This window comes from Lactuca virosa, chromosome 4, assembly GCF_052849685.1.
Source record: "Lactuca virosa cultivar CGN04683 chromosome 4, Lactuca_virosa_CGN04683_v6, whole genome shotgun sequence".
Taxonomy (NCBI): Eukaryota; Viridiplantae; Streptophyta; class Magnoliopsida; order Asterales; family Asteraceae; genus Lactuca; species Lactuca virosa.
Window position 1 is genome coordinate 153,136,034 of NC_136429.1, and position 17,545 is coordinate 153,153,578.

At 35.4% G+C, this 17,545-nt stretch overlaps 3 protein-coding genes across 3 annotated transcripts; 1 reads left to right on the forward strand and 2 right to left on the reverse strand.

The window, feature by feature from the left end:
- Positions 1 to 6,152: 6,152 nt before the first annotated feature.
- Positions 6,153 to 8,404, reverse strand: LOC145107563 (DPP6 N-terminal domain-like protein). Its single transcript, XM_079044467.1, has one exon. The coding sequence runs from the start codon at positions 8,366 to 8,368 to the stop codon at positions 6,245 to 6,247; it is 2,124 nt and encodes a 707-aa protein (XP_078900593.1). The 5' UTR covers positions 8,369 to 8,404; the 3' UTR covers positions 6,153 to 6,244.
- A 362-nt stretch (positions 8,405 to 8,766) lies between these two features.
- Positions 8,767 to 11,970, forward strand: LOC145107564 (serine/threonine-protein kinase AtPK1/AtPK6-like). The gene is made up of 6 exons (XM_079044468.1): positions 8,767 to 9,744; positions 10,701 to 10,783; positions 10,889 to 11,009; positions 11,088 to 11,261; positions 11,337 to 11,444; positions 11,532 to 11,970. The coding sequence occupies exons 1-6, from the start codon at positions 9,112 to 9,114 to the stop codon at positions 11,847 to 11,849; spliced, it is 1,437 nt and encodes a 478-aa protein (XP_078900594.1). The 5' UTR covers positions 8,767 to 9,111; the 3' UTR covers positions 11,850 to 11,970.
- A 2,387-nt stretch (positions 11,971 to 14,357) lies between these two features.
- Positions 14,358 to 15,859, reverse strand: LOC145107565 (transcription factor MYB1R1-like). Its single transcript, XM_079044469.1, has 3 exons — positions 15,350 to 15,859; positions 14,918 to 15,126; positions 14,358 to 14,796 (listed from the first exon to the last, which is right to left on the reverse strand). The coding sequence occupies exons 1-3, from the start codon at positions 15,633 to 15,635 to the stop codon at positions 14,482 to 14,484; spliced, it is 810 nt and encodes a 269-aa protein (XP_078900595.1). The 5' UTR covers positions 15,636 to 15,859; the 3' UTR covers positions 14,358 to 14,481.
- Between the last annotated feature and the right edge of the window lie 1,686 nt (positions 15,860 to 17,545).

Consider the following 17,545-nt stretch of genomic DNA (forward strand, 5'->3'; position numbering starts at 1 on the left):
TAGTGGTGTTTGTAACTCCATTAGAGGTGCAACACTTGAGGCACTAAGCTTTCTGAAGCCAAGGAATAGATTGTTATTGCTACATAACAATCAAAGGTATTCTCTAAACCCTAATTCAGATTATAATATGTTAGATCTAGGGTTTATAGCTTTGGATATTCAATTGCATGTTCATTAGACAAACTAGATCCAAAAGCTATTAGGGTTTGCATGTACACCATAGGAATGATGTATTGCTCAAAACCCATCACTTACTTGGGTCCATACAGATTCGGTGCTTTCAGTAGTACGGGCCCAATACTACCTTTCACACCAACCGGTAGTCATCCCAAGTCCTCATCCTAGGATCCTAATTCACAAATACTTTATCCCTCACGGATATCAAACTACTCTCTCGGTAGATTCCTCAATGCTCATCTAGGTATCTCCTAGATTACTCAAAACTCTCCCTAAAATATTCCTGCTATGTATCCCTACTCAGCACACACACAGAGCAAATAGCAGATAATATTAATCAATAACATTCCCTAGGCTAAGGCATCATGAATCGGGAAACTCTAGCTCTAAATTCCTGAAATACCTAGCCTATCCTCTAGCATGCAGCTCTAATATCTCGTAAGTATCTCATAATATAAACAAGTAATGGTATTTTGGGAAATCACCGTTCGGGCTCTGGCTGATTGTACACACTACTCCAACTCGTTTTCTCTTAGAAGCTCTTACTCGTTTTTAGAAAAATCATTTCTTTTTAGAAAAAATTTCTCAGTTTCTCAGTTTGAGTCCAGACATATCCGAGAGTACATCTGAATCCCTCAAACCAAGGCTCTGATACCAACTTGTAACGCTCTAAATTTTCAAACAAATTGTTTATTTTTAAAACCACATAAAACACAATCTCACATTTCTCAAAACCCAATGTATAAGTTGTTCAAACCACAAAACAACAAAATGTTTGACAATTTCTCAGAATCCTCAAAACATAATCTCGAGCTGGTGTATACAATCAAGTCGGCGCCTTCCCACGATCTTGAGAGGTACCTGAAACACATATCACACAACACTGTAAGAACGAAGCTTAGTGAGTTTCCCAAAATACCATGCACAAATAACTAGCCTCTCATGGCTATATCTCAATAAGGACCCTCCGGTCATGTGTCTCGGTGAGGACCCTACGGTCTCACATCTCGGGTCGGACCCTCTAGTCCGGTATCTCAGTGAAGACCCTTCGTCCTTACAACTCGGTTTGGACCCTCCGGTCCTAACTCAATAAAGCACAGAAATAATATACATCATAAATCACAAAGACAAAATGCATGATATCACATAACTAAGTATAAGCACACATAAGACCCTCCGGTCAGTAACTCAAATAAGACCTTCCGGTCAATAACTCAAATAAGACCCTCTGGTCATACAGTATTACCACTCAGGTAAGTATAGTGAGAAGACTCACCTCGTAAGCAAAACAAGTATGTATCGTATTCCACGATCGGTCTAGACTCCGCCTACATGTCATAATCATCTCTAATTAACACTTTATAACAACCACACTAAAGATGTTAAGCTAATCCCTTTTCTAACTCCAGGAAAGGGTGAAAGACCATTTTACCCATCCATGGTCTCCATATCCATCACTTGACCAAACCCTAAAAGTCAACAGAAATCAACACTCGAGTCAACAGTCCATGTTGACCCAACTCGTCGAGTGCATCTATACGACTCGTCGAGTTCCTCCTGTTCTCGGAAAATCGGGAAAACTCCAACTCAACTCGCCGAGTTGTCTCATCAAGTCGTCGAGTTTGCACGTGTCCAGACTATGGGGAAAACCCTAACCGACTCGTCGAGTTGGCTCATCAACTCGTCGAGTCCCTTCAGTCTATTTTCTCAATCAGATGATTTTAAGCATAACTAAGGCCCCATACTCTAGATCTAGCCTTCTAAGGCTGAAGTATCACGTAAAGCTGCAAGCTTTATGTCCATGCATGGCACCTAGGGCTCAAAATGCCAAAACAATGCTCTATAGAGGGTTTAATGTATGAAACTTGGCCAATAGCTTGATAAATCTTGAATCTTTTGGCCCAAGGGACCTCATACTGTCCAGATCTAAAGTTTCAACTTCATGTCATGCTCAAACGACTTAAAGACTCAAAGAGGAGATGGAAATGGCCACAAACTCCCTAGTGAAAAGATCTAACCAAACAATGATCAAGGTGATAGCTTTTTACCTCCAAATAGCAGCTAGCACTGAAAGAGTACTGGATCCAAGGGCTTCTTCTCGTTCCAAGCCTTTTGCTCTTCTATCTCCTTCCAAGAATGCACCAAATCACACACTTTTAGCCTCTCTCTCTCTCACATATGATACCAGCTCGTTTAAGGTTTCTCTCAGGGTGCTAAAGTGATAAAGGAGGCAGAATGAAAGGCTTAAGGTCCTTTAAATAGGGCACAAACCCTGAAAATTAGGGTTTTCACACTCAGTTCCTACTCGTCGAGTTGGGGTCCTCCAACTCGTCGAGTAGACTCTAAAAATCACGCGGGTATCTCCATCTCTACTCGGCGAGTTGGAGCCTCTAACTCGTCGAGTTACCCTGACAAAATGAATATAATATAATTAAATATTATGCCTGGGAGTCGGGATGTTACAGACATCAACGACGAACCACTCGATCTTGAAGACGAGCAACCTCTTCGTCGACCCGTTGGAAGAAATAAAGCAAAATAAGCGGCTTCAACGTCTTCGGGATCTAGTGTTATGGATCAATTTGGAGAGAATTTTGATCGTTATGTGCACGTTCAAGAAACGAAGGCGGAGATGTTGAGTCGGGTAGAACAAAAAATGATAGAAACACAATCGGTGATTCAAACAAAAACCGATATGGAAATTTTGAAAATGAAAGCGGACGACCTCGAAGGCGAAGATTTGGAGCTATTTCTCGCGATGAAGGAATCCGTTCGAGTCCGACGTAGGAATAAGGGATAGTTTTTTTAGTTAAGCTTGGTAATTTTAGTTTTTTTATTTCTAATGTTATTTTTATTTTTTTATTTTAATTAATGTAATTTTTATTTCTAATTTTATTTTTATTCTTTTTATTTTTATTGTAATTTTTATTTCTAATGTTATTTTTATTTTTTTATTTTAGTTAATGAAATTTGGTATTTTAAATTAATGAAAACTAGTATTTAAAAACAATTATATGATTTTTATGTATTTTTTATTTAAATTTAATTAAAAAAAATGAGGTGGAATGGTGTGATTATTGGTAGGTATCACATGATTAATGGTAGGGAGTGTGGTGATGATGTAGCACTCACCACTATAGTGATTAGTGGTGGGTATAACGGATGACCTAACATCATATAACCCATCTCAGACACATTGTGGAATAGGCTAAACCTTTCTTAATGTGTTTTTGAGCAAAAGCTAAAATAGCTTTTACAAAAAAACTGTTATTAAAAAACAAACATTTTCTTTGCCTACAAACTTCTGGTCTACAATCTACATATAAAATAAAAAAAAATAAAAAAAAAAAAAAAAAAAAAGCTACAGGTATTTGACCACTTATTCATTTCCATGGTAAAAAACAACATATTTTATTCAAATAGTAAACGTTTTCCAATAAGATAACTATATTGAAGAAGATTCTAGTTACCAAACTAATGAAAATATGATATATAGCCAAAGAGTAATTCAATTCAATTTGTAGTATAACTAGCCCTTATTATATGTTATAATAATATAAATTCTACAAAGTTATCTAACATCTAACCATAAGAAAGGAATGACATAACAACAAACGCAACACATCGTCAGTCTTTTAATGCATGATTTTAGTTAACTTTTGCAAGTCTGGTCAATAGACATATGCAAACAGAACATCTAAATAAATGAAATTGAAAATTAAAAAACCTGGATCCATTTAACATCGTTATATACAAAAACAGAGTGCCATATTTTGAATGTTCCCAAGATACCATCCAGGAACCAATAGGGACAAAATTGTAATTTCACAATTTACCAATCCTTAAAGATACCATCCAGGAACCAATAGGGACAAAATTGTAATTTCACAATTTACCAATCCTTATTCTAATAAAAGAATAGTTTTAATCTCCATTTGACATGTGTCATTCTAATACAACTCCTCATTAATAATTTAATATTATGCCACATGTCAAAGAGATATATTAGGCAACACTTCAAAATTCAAATTTATTTTTTCTAATTATATATTATGTTTAAAGTTATAATAACTTTAAAATTTTGGTATATCTCTTAATTAATGATTTATTTAAAATAATTGACAAATAATTTTTGAATTTTTACTATGAAAATTTAATTTATTTTTTAACCGTGGTTCTCACGGGTTATAAACTAGTTACTTAATGAAGAAACCGACTAAATCTCATTCGAAACTCCTAGCATGTTAGAAACATGTCTCTAGCAGTTGCAAACCCTAAATTCAATTGGTATAAATGCATATATCATATATGATATAAATGCGCTTTTGTATGAACTTCTACTTGATCCCGTGTAAAATGAAATACTTCCTTTCATAGTAAGATTCTAATCCCATTACCTATTCAAACGACTACTCATTAGGTATGATTATTGTTGGAGAAACATTGAAGACAAATGACAAAACACGAGAAACTGCCATAATTGTTAACTTAATAAATGTTGTTCCTAAATCTATTGACCAATTTGCCCCTGCCTAGCTTATATCTTTCAACAATCATAAGTAAAAGGAATTGTCAAAATACATGTTATGTCAAATGTTTCATTTTTTTGGATTGAGGGAAACAAAATACTTGGAATGTCTATCATCATTTAAATCTGTATTTGGCTCATTCCACTTTAAATTTTTGGGCTAAATGCAAGAATAGAAATGTACGTTCTTTTATTTGTGTATTATAGCATCCTACTTTTATTTCTTTCTATAATAGCATTTTACATTTAGTTTTTTTTTTTTTTTTTTTTTTTTTTGCTATCAATGTACTTTACTTTAAAAATTCTAGCTAGATTTCACTTTCATTATTTTTTTCTCACTGAGATAATGTGCGATAATGTGCTGGTGAAATCTATACAATAATAAGGGTGAAAAATGCTTTGTATTTGGATTAAATTACTATAATTGAATAGATTCATCAAAACTCAATGCTGTAATAGGAAGAGAAATGGAAATATGATGCTATAATAAACAAATCTGTGGAAATGCATTGTTGCTTCTTACATTTAAGCCTTGAATCCATTACTTGTCCTAGAATGGCTGTTGGAGTAATATTCCATTTCACTAGCGTATAGCCTAGAGTTAGAGTATTATCCCTCCAGGTTGAATCGCTTGCAATTATCAACTTTAATGTTCATTTGAAATAAATTCCATTTTTTGATGGATATCACCATTCCTTGAGGAGGGCAAAAGGAATTTCATTCTCTCCTTTTTCTATTAAAAAACCAAAATACCCTTATTACATATAACGAAATAAAATTAATAAATTTTATTTTAGGTGAAACTTTAAAAGATTATTAAATTTGATTTCCTTACTTCCAACCAAATGTGTGAAGGATTACAATTCATTCATATTTCACTTTCATTGACATATTCATCACTTCCAAAAATTTCATGTGAACAAAATATCCCCTAAATTTCTTGATCATATGTTTTAAGTCCCGAGTACACGTCAAAAAGAATGATGCAAAAACAAAGTTAAATGCAAGAAAGAGCAACATACTTTTACTTATTTGTTTATTATAACAACTTACATTCAAATTTTCCTGTTACAATATTGTTTTTGAAGAATTTACACAGTTATAACAATGTCATCCAGATACAAAGTGATTTTCATTGCTGTAATGATAGATTATTCAAATAAAATAAAAGACACTACAATGTTATTATTGGTTAGCTTTTTTATGAGTACAATGCCTATATAACAAAAAAATGAACGTAATTACATAATGAAAAAAATGAAAACAAAATGCTATAATACTCGAATAAATGAAAGTATACTGTTATTACAAGTTTTAAACTAATAAAATACATTGTTGCTTTAATACATGTCATTACTGATATTAATAAATAGCTTAGTGGATGAATCATCAACCATATGAAAGATATATTGTGTTATTCATCATTTTATATTCAAATCGATACCGATAATTCAAACAACCTTTTATTGTATAAAGGAGTACTAATAAAAACATTATATGTGCATGATACATCTACTACAAAAGTAATTTAAATACTCCTTAACCACCACATTGGATCTTTTCACCATCATGCGAGTTACTTATCGCCAGCCACGTGCAATCCTCAAACGAGCATTTTTCCTCACCTTTTGGCCACTCAATGTTCTCCGGCTTCATAAACTTAGGACCCCAACATGGTGTCCCATCTTCATACGAGTTATGTGTCAATCTGGTCAACTCCGAACCATCCAATTTCATAGTAAATATGTCTCCATACGGTTGATAGTGATGTGGATTGGATATCGGTTCTGCTGAAACACCCGCATAATCCGAAGTGAATACAATGTACTTTCCATCTGGACTGAACCATGGGTGGTTCGTACGTCCAGACGATCCACTATGGATCAGTTGTCGGAGCCCAGTCGCATTTGGGTGGACCATATACAGCGCGAAACTACCCGAACCAGGGTTATGACGGTCTGACGCAAATGCAATGTGGTCCCCATCTGGGGACCAATTACACATTGTGTCAGACCATGGTCCATTGGTCAATTGAGTGAGACCACCTTTTTCACCTTCAAGGGCATTCATGATGTACAAGTTCTTATGGCCGAATCGACCCGACCTGAAAACGATATATTTTCCATCGGGTGAAACCGATGGAAACGCATTGTTTTGTCCACCGAATGTGAGTTTTGTAAAAGTCGGTTCATCTTTATCGACTTCTACTGCGAATATATCAACGTTTGTGACCTCACTAGCAAAGGTGGGTCCGATGCTTGTGTAGACCACACCTTTGAGCGTGGGGTTCCAGGCTGTTGAAAATGCAGTAATATCCGGGGCAATCTCTCGATGACCCGACCCGTCACTGTTAACCACGTAAAGACCTGGTAAACGTACATAAGCGATTCGATTTCCATCGGGTGAAAATGAAGGAAATGATCCGTCGATCCGAAATAGGGAAATCCCGGGTTTTCGGGTTTGGATATTTTCAAGAAACATGTCATTCTTTATCATCTCTCTATTGCTTCCGGACCCTCTACATTTGTGATAACCGACCCGGGAAGAATCCGGTGATATAAATGGGTTATAGTGATTGGCCCGTGGAGCAATTGATCGGGTCAAGTCCTTAAATGAGCCCGAAACTATGTCGTATAGCTCTATATGACGGTAATCTGAACCGGGTCGTCTGGTTGCTACTGCAATAATATTCTTCTTGGTTACTGAAGCAGCTGGGGTGAACGCGTGAAGACCCGGTGGAGTGACTCGTTGAGTCGTCACCGAGTTAACCGTGAAGGGCTTATTTTTTGGAAGAATCGCCATATAAATGCTCCACCACCCATCGTCACTCTGCCGGTGGAAGAACAATGTCGACTCATCTGACCAACTCGGCCAACCACCGTGCTCCACCACCTTGACTCGTCTTGACCCGTCCTGAGTCAAGAAAACATATATATCCGTATCGAGTTCCTGCACCTCCCCACCCCAACCTTTTTCTCCGGAAGAAGCCACCGCCGTCCACAAACCCGACGGAGACACAGCGGGGCTGAAATCGGCTACTCCTTGAGGTGTTAACCGGCGAGTTACCTTGGTTGACAGCTGAGTCGAGTAAACCGCAGCCCAACTCGTCCGACCCACACCTGTTTCCTCATGAGTCGACACGTATACCAAGAAATCACCCACCAGACTCGGCCTGTCTTTCATCGAAATCCGTCCGCCGCTGCCTCCCACGAGACGGTGTTGGTAACGAGTTAACTCAGCTTCAAGGACCGAACGTTTTCTGGTGCTGTCCACACCAGAGTGATAAATTGAGTCCAGATAGATGGAGGATGATCCGTTGCGTTCAGTGACATAGACGAGGTGGGTGGATTGTGGGTTAACAAAGGTAGGATTAGTTATGGGATTCCCATTGAAGGAAGAGGCGAAGTAGCCATTGAAATTGACGGAGTTGCCATCGGTAAGTTGGATTTCAGTGCCGGTGGTGTCAATTGGGAGGGAGAATATATCGAAGGCATACCTTGATCGGCCGAGTGTAGTGAAGATGATGCTGGTAGCAGGGTCAGCTGCGATCGAGTCGTTGATGAAGAAGATGACGAGGAAGATGATAAGATGCGGGGATTTCATATTTGGGGTTCGCACTTTGCAGTGGGCAAGTGACAGTGGGAATAGTGTAATAGTGGCCATCTTATCCGAGGAACTATCTGGTTCTAATAAATTTGTCGCATAATAATATAATATCAACCGAATATTATAGATTTTTCGTGTTTTGCGTAATCAATTTGTCATGTCACAACTATTTAACTTATAAGTATCACACGTTGAAGGACACCAATAACAATTTTTACTTTTTTAACGCTTTGATTGTATATAGGTACTATTAGGTAGAGATATTTTAATTTTTTTAGGTACATTCTGTCATTCTCAAAACATATTATCATTTAATTTAATTATCGTTTTAATGAATAAGTTAAAAAGACTAAAGAAAACAAAAATAGCTACCTTTTTTGAGAAATCCGATTAAATGAACCCAACCAGAAACAGAAAATTCTTTTACGAGAAGGTGTATTACTATTAATGGTGTATTATACTATTTATATTTCCTTCCATATTAGATATCGATAGAATCCATCCCCCATGGTGTAAACTCTAAACTCTAGTTCTCGAAGATCATCCAAGAGGGGTAACACTTTGTCTCTTTTGTTTATTTTGCAGAAATTCTACCTTACTTCTATGCTACACAATTGCATCGCAGTACTATCGTCTTGTTATTCATCATCCTCAATCTCCATCGTCGATATCGCTTCTGGATCTGTAAGAAATTCTCGTGTTTATAAAATGTAATCCCAAGTCTCCCACCCCGCCTTGAATCAGTTCTTGGCAGGATTCTTCCTCTAAAAATCATCCCCACACACACGAACACGATAAGTATGAACATGAACATGGGTTCAACAACAGCTCAGCAGAAGAAAACCCTACACTCGATGCTAGCAAGCAAGCTCAATAACCTCACAATTCCGCCATCATCAACTGATCAAGATTTCGATTTTGCCGATGTATTTGGCCCTAATTCATCATCTTCAACTAATCCTAATCCTAACCCTAACCTCTTCATAGGGGATCCCCAAATTATCCACAATCGATCCCACTCCTTCATTGGCCCTTCCCCTCGTTACACCCTCTCCAAATCCCTTGCTTTTCACCATGAGTTTGATCTCGAGAGCTCCGGAGAAGACGAAGATCTAATCAAAGTCGAGAAAGAGGAGGAATATGAAGTTGAAGGGAAGGGTAGACTGGATTACAAGATCGTGCCTGGGGATTTTGAAATAATGAGGGTTATCGGTAAAGGGTCTTTTGGCAAGGTATTTCAGGTGAGAAGGAAGGATAGGAGCGTGATTAATGGTGAGGGCGAGGCTGTGATTGGGGATGGGATATTCGCCATGAAAGTTATGCGGAAGGACACAATCATAAAAAATAACCATGTCGATTATATGAAGGCTGAAAGGGATATACTAACTAAAGTAGTTCATCCTTTCATTGTTCAGCTTCGTTATTCTTTTCAGGTACTCACTTTTGTTCTTATTTTCAGGATTTTTTTCATTGAATCTTTGACATCATAATAGCACATTTGACATTTTCCATCTCGTGGTTGTTTTATTTAAAAGATGTTTTGGTAATCTTTATTAAGCTTTTGTTCTATTGGAAGATGCTTGTCTCAATTATGAAGGGAAAGATGCAAATCATGCAATGAGTAGTAAATGTTTGAGTCAAAACACTCATGACCATTGGTCCATTTTTGCCATCAATAGGTTTTATTTTGTGTACAGTAATTCCCTTTTCAAGATAAATGTGATCACAAATGACCTTATTCGCCCCCACTTCATTACAAAAGTTCCCTAGATGTCCCACAACTTTAAGCTTTAACTGAAAACTTGAAGCTTAATAAAGTGTCTTCTTCCCATTCATGATGTAAAAATTACTTTAAATCTTTGATATAAGGACCGAATGAGTGCTGTATAAAAAAAGTCTGTTTCTTTTTTCGACTGAATGAACAGTTTGAATATGAAAAAAAACCAATTTTACCCTTCTATCTAAAAGTGATGCTTATTTATTTTCATGAATTGAAATTGTAAATGACCACATTAGAAAAGTTAAAAAAATTAAGCATCATGATTAATAATATTTTCTTTGGTATATAATTCTCTCAAAAAAATTTAGAATGCAAAAAGCGACAAATGACAAAATTGTCGGGTATTGATTTTTTTTCCGTAAACTATTGTTTGTTTTATATGCTTCACATGTTTTAAAAAGAAGACATCTAGCTATAAAGGAAGGGTATATCAGTCATTTACACAAGTGAGGGACGATTGGAATTGAATTCTGTGACTTTAAGAAAAGTTAATTTCGTACTCATTTGCAACCAAACACAGGAACCGGAATGGAATTGAATTCCGATTCCAACAGATCCTTTTCATTTGTTAATTTATTAATTATATTTTCTGGTTTCTTTTTCTTGCAGACAAAAACGAAGCTGTATTTGATCCTGGATTTTATAAACGGAGGCCATCTTTTCTTTCATTTATACCGACAAGGAATCTTCCGGTACACATTGATTATTTGTTTATAATAATTTATTTACTCTTTAATTTTTATAAAAAAAAATAATAATAATAACTGTTGTTGAATTTGAATTTGAATGTTGGGTAGTGAGGATCAAGCAAGGGTGTATACTGCTGAGATAGTATCTGCTGTTTCACATCTTCACCAGAATGGAATCGTGCACCGAGATCTTAAACCTGAAAACATACTCATGGATGCTGATGGCCATGTATCTACTAATTCTAATTCTAATTTCCATTAATTAATTTCCTTAAAAATTAAAAAGTAATTATTATTTATTGTTCAGGTTATGCTGACCGATTTTGGTCTGGCAAAGGAGATTGACGAATCAAGCAGATCAAACTCAATGTGTGGGACCACAGAATACATGGCTCCTGAAATATTACTTTCTAAAGGCCATAATAAAAATGCAGATTGGTGGAGTGTTGGAATACTCTTGTATGAAATGCTAACTGGGAAGGTAAAAAATTTATTATTTTATTTATATAGTTGGATTGTAACTGAATATTTTTGTTAATGATGTTATTATGTTCAGCCACCATTTACTCATTCAAACAGAAAGAAACTTCAGGAGAAGATCATCAATGAAAAAGTGAAGCTCTTACCACGATTAAGTGGTGAAGCTCACTCTTTGCTCAAAGGAGTAAGTGAAGCAGCTATAAATAATATAATTGGGTTGGCTACATTTTTCATAATACAAATAAAATATGTTGCTATTTGTTTTGTTTAGTTGTTGCAAAAGGATCCTTTAATGAGATTGGGAAGTGGAGCGAGAGGTGGTGATGATATTAAAAGCCATAAATGGTTTCGAACAGTAAACTGGAAGAAATTGGAGTCGAGAGAGTTGCAACCAAAGTTCAAGCCAGATATCAGTGGAGAAGATTGCACTGAAAATTTTGACAAATGTTGGACAGGAATGCCCCTCGATGACTCACCAGCTCCTACACCAACAGCGGGTGAACATTTCCATGGTTACACCTACGTGGCACCTAACCCTTGGCTTTCAGTTTCATCTCCTCCTAACCAACCAACCCCTCAAGATATGTAAATTTGTCGATTTGCCCCCTTCTCATTATGAAAATGAAGAAACAAGTGTCATGTATTCGTTTCATCATGTGGATTGATGCCAAAATGGAATCTTTTATCTTTAGACTTATCTTTTAATCAAAGTTGTCCCACATGCTTGTACTTAAATACATAATTCATAAGTGTAATTCAACAAAAACAATTAATTAATCAATTTACTTACTCCCCAATCCAGTCAAATCTTGTTAAGATATGTTTGTTCTCCATCTCCATGTGAAGTTGCCTAGAAATTAAAACAAATAGTACGAGGAGTGGTTGAACAACTCAAAACTTGGTCGCTTTTAATCTGGTGGAATTCCCTTTCTTGTGGATTTCAAGATTCTATGGACTTTACTTTCTTTTTGGTACTTGGCTTTTCTTTGATTTTATAAATTGTTACTCATCTTGTATATTTTTTTAGTCAAACTAGTGAAAATGATGGTAAGAATATCATTAAAAAGATAGAGCAACATGAAATTTAACTTTACCATTATTAGGTAAAACCAAAAACTATGTATAATGCAAATCATTGCAAGTCGTGTAAAACGTGTGTTTAGACTTTAGGCTAGCCACAAAGGCACAAGGTTATCAATTGAAATTGTAAACCCAAAATATGTGTTTTGGGTCATTTTTTAAATCTTCTACTGTTTTATTTTTTCAAAGATAAATAAATGTGTACTTTTATAAATGTTAGTATTATGAATCTGATGCCTAATTAGCCTAGAAACGAGAGAAATTATAATTTTGAGGGGTGAAAGCTGTAAAGTGTTTTATTTATTTATTTATAAATGAAGTTGTTCCAAGTGGGAAGTCATTGGTTAAAAAAGGCTTCGTAGGTGTCCCAGCTGTTCTTGGTTACAAGATAAAGAGATAAGATTTGAGCCTCAACTTTTGAAAATAAAGTAAACCAAAACTTACTTTCCATAGGCATTGTGATAACAAAAGTCAATAAAATACATTTTTGCTTATTTCTTAAATATCTAAAACACTACTAAGAATAATGCTAATATCAGCAACCACCCACGTAAAGATGAAAATGGCACAAGACAAAAAATCACCCAAGAACCACCATTAACTTAAAGTTATATGGTCCTACCACTCTCATCTTACCACCATTGAATCAGGACACACCCCTACCCCTATACACCCAGATCTCATCCTCATTCATTCATAATTTCATATTCTAATTCCCATCATACAAATCCAACTTTTGATCTAATCTCATCCAATAGTTATGATTAATTTTCAAAATTAGTTTATCAAGGTCAATTTTAGTTTTTGTATATTTAGTCTTTATTGTTTTTTTTTTTACAAAATAAGTCATTGATCCTTGTTGTTTTCGTACATGTTCAATCCTTATAACTGGTTATTTCAGGTTAAGACGGAAAAATGACTTAACAGGGTATATAGTTCTCAGTTTATATATATTTAGTCCTTAATGTTTTTTGTTGCAAAATAAGTCTTTTACTCCTTATTGTCGATTACTTTAGTTTTTGTTCATGTGACATCCAACATAGGACAATCATTAATGAGGTGTTTTCATATGTAATTTGTCTCTCACTTATATCAGTAACATAATTTACGAATTTGTCAAAATATTGATGTCCTAGTTTTCTTCAAGAAAAAAATGTCTTGGACTTCGGTTTCATCTATCTCCATAACAGACAACGAGATTCTTTATAATTGCTTCCTCTCGACTCGAATTTGTACTTCCAAGAAAAAAAAACACCCTGATAGTCTTCCCTAATTATTTGGTATGAATGACCATTTTTTTCTACAAATGAGTGACCATTTTTTTTCTACAAATAGGTTTTTTGTTCTTTTCAAATTAACCTTCTTTTTTACCTGCTTAAATTTTGTTTTTTGTTACCAAAGAAACAAGATAAAAAATACAAATTTTGGCAATGGATTGATGAAAAACATATTAAATTGAATCTGAGTTTTGAAGATGAGTTTACAACTACTATTAAAGATGAGGTTTCCTATCTCAAAAAAAAAAAAAAATGAGCTGAAGAACTCACGTAATGATATGGTTAAAAGAATTTGTAATCTTCTGTAATGATATTAAAACTATAATGTTATTAATTTGCCTCTATTATAATGTTATTAATTTGCCTCTATTAAGTGGTAGTATTTATATGATCTCATTACCCAACCAAAACAAAGAAAAGTAACACATGATTCCACACCACAAACAACTATTCTCTAGTAACTAGTAATTGCTAGGAATGGACTTCAGTTGAATCATACGGATGCAAAAACCAAATCATCACTAGGATTTTATTTTTATTTTTGGCAACCGCATCAAATTAAATTGATGGCCGAGAACGAAATTTGGCCATTCATATATTTTTAGAATCAGAGAATATACGCTTTCCTTTTTATATGTCGGTTGCTTTAATTTCTTGGATTTGTATTCAAAGCGTGGATTTTTCACAACATTACTTGCATAGCATAATGGATGATGTGATGAGTATGCATACAACAACGATAACAATAACAAACATGATGATAATTTAAGGAAATCCTGGTCTGTACATGATAAAGTATTAGATTAAAATAAACAAAAATAAAAAAAACTAACTACCTGCAGATTTCACTTCATTTGCAGATGTTTAACCAACACTGATCATACGATCTCCATTGTTGAAGGGTGAGATGACCTGGAACGCGGAAGAATCCACCATTCGATTGTTATCATAAGACAGAGAGAGGTTGAGAGATAATGACAATGAATTTTTTTCAGTTGTCCTTGTTGATTGATTGAATTGACCACCATTACAGAAAGCTTCAGTTTTCATCTGGTTCTCCATTAATGGTAGTGGTGATGGAGGTGAAAAAGCTGCCATTGGGAATCCACTTAGAGGAGATATTTGCTGACTCTTGTTACCTTCATCATCTTTCTGTTCTTCCACTGGGATAGCAGCAACCTAATCATCATCATCCGCAAAACCAATTGATTACTTTTATAAACAGTTGATATGTTGGAGTGACACAAGTAATTAATGATTTACAGAATTAGATTCAGATCTATTATGTGATGAGACTCACTGAATCAGTAGTGATATCAAAGAGACTGGATCTCCGGCGCCGGCGGTTGAGGTTGCTCCGGCGGAGGAAATATTTCTGAGCATGGCTTGCGACTTGAGTAGGTGTACGTGTCTTCACAAAGTTCCTTGAAATCCCCCTCCAGTCCCCTTTCCCTACCTTCTGCAGACCTAACAGAAACAGCTTGTGTTCTTCCTCCGTCCATGGAACCCCTGTTTTTTCAATTATAATAGAATCAGTTATTATGAAATATTGAAATTGCTCGCAACAAGAACAATCAATTTCCAATATCAGAGATGCAAAATCGTAATCCTCCGCTAACAAAAGGAGAATCTAATACAAACGCAAACTCATTCAAATGCGAAAAAAATGCAGAAACGGATAAACAATAGATAAATCGAAGATGTTAGAGAGATTGAAAAATCGAGATCTAACCTCGTTTGCGTTCTCGTCCGCCATTGGATTGGTTGCGGACAGCATCATCAGCAGAGGCGTAACCGGTATCGGCGGCAACCGCGGTGGAGCCATCAAAGTTGTTATTGCTATTGCTAGACGAACCATGTGTTGTAGCAGGCTGTATCCGTACGTACTGTGAGAGATCGTTCATACTCACACTCTTCCTCATCGGATCAACCTTGACTCTGACTCCGAACAACATGATCTCACCGGAGCCACCATCGCCGGAGTTCTGACCGTTCATCGAGTGTGATTCTGACATCATCCTCAACTCAACCAAAAATCAAGCAATCAATCAATCAATCCGATTGCGACCTACCAAATCCAAAAACCGAATCTACTAAAACGATGAAAATATGTTTGAAATTAATGCCGAGTTCACCGGATAATCTTTAATCTTATCTGTGGGAAGGTCGGGTGAGGGAATCAGATGGCCGTACACAGGGTTTTATTTGTTTTATCGGTGGAGAACAGATGCATATGATAACGATATTGAGGTTGGATGGGTAGGTCTAGGTGGGATATATATAATTACAAAATGCTAAAATTGACAGGTGGGTTCCATTATCCATGTGGTTATAGCGTTCATACACGTGGCAATCTATGCTACGATGCTTATTTGTCCGCGAATCACACTCCTTGAGCTTGAATATGACCATGCTGTAAAGTCAAAGTCAAACCAACGTTTCTCATGCTTAGCTGTTTTTTAAGGTAAATAAATAGATTGTAAATAATGCATTCAAGAATATCGATTATTTTAGTAGTTAATGGATATCATATTTAATGTCATAATTATTATGTGGTAAATAGTACAACATTAAAACTTTTAATATTATATTTTGGGGATTTAGATTTTTTAGTTGTTTTATAAGTTTTATATTTGGTCATATTGAAAGAAAATTATTATATTATATTTTAGCGAAAAAACATAAAAAAAATCGCGACTCCTAAAGAAAAGATGAAAGGCCCTACATATATAAAGTCACTTTCAAGCTATTTTTTCTCCCTCGTTATCGTGAACTTCCCTCAAAATATCTCGACAATATGCTCATTTCGCCCTAGTAATGGATTCCATAAGAACTTTGTAGATCCGAAAACATTTTGAGAAATTGTTGTTCGGTTATGGTGTCTTTTCTAGATGAATTATTTGGTCGGTTTTTTCGGTTTCTGTTTAATCGGTTCGTTTTTATTGGTTTTTCAGTTTTATCAGTTTTTTTTATATCTTAAAACTAACAATAACCAAACCAAATAAGGTTCGGTTTAATCGGTTTTGCTTAATTCGGTTACGGTTTATTCGGTTCGGTTTATATAACCTATTAGACCGAATAAATTTTCGCATGTAAAAATAAATCTTAAACTAAAAGAAAAAAAAACTTACTAAACTTTTATCAAATAAAAAAATCTACTAATACATCACATATTATATTTAGTCTTTAACAATATGTTGTTTTGAAGTATCGAATGTAGAAGCGAGTTAATATAGCTTTAGTCGTATATGAATATGATAGAAGTAACCAAAGGTTAATTGACATTTGACTAATTAGTTGTTATTTTTTAATACAAAATATAAATAATTATAAATTTATAAAGGTTATTAATTAAAGACAAAATTGCAAAAATGGTCCCTGTGGTATGCATTTTTTGGGGGTTTTAGTCCAAACCACGACTTTTTTGGATTGGTGGTCATTTCGAGGTAGTTTCGTTGCATTTTTGGTCCCTCGGTAAACTGAAATGACTGTAATGCCCTTCTGCTATTTTTTTTATATTTTTTCTATTTAATTTAAATGAAAAAGAAAATAAATAATTAAAATGGACCCACATTTCTCTCTCTCTCTCTCTCTCTCTCTCTCTCTACACAAACACATACACACGATCCCCACCCCCTTTCTTCCCCAGTCGGACCATTCACCTTCATCACTCCTTGCTTCATTCCACACCTTCGTCTTCTTCTCTCGCACATTTGTTTGAGTTCACCCCTAATCAACACTTCTCATCTCATCCACCCCTCTCTGCCCCTCTTTCATCTCTTCCTCCCTCTCAAAACAACAATCTGCATATTTGGAAGAATTCTTAGCTCATCGTCGCTTTAGGAAGGATTCACACACACACTTTTTGAAATCGATTGAGAAGTTGAAGACATACCAGGAGATAAAATCGATTTCAAATATGTCAAGA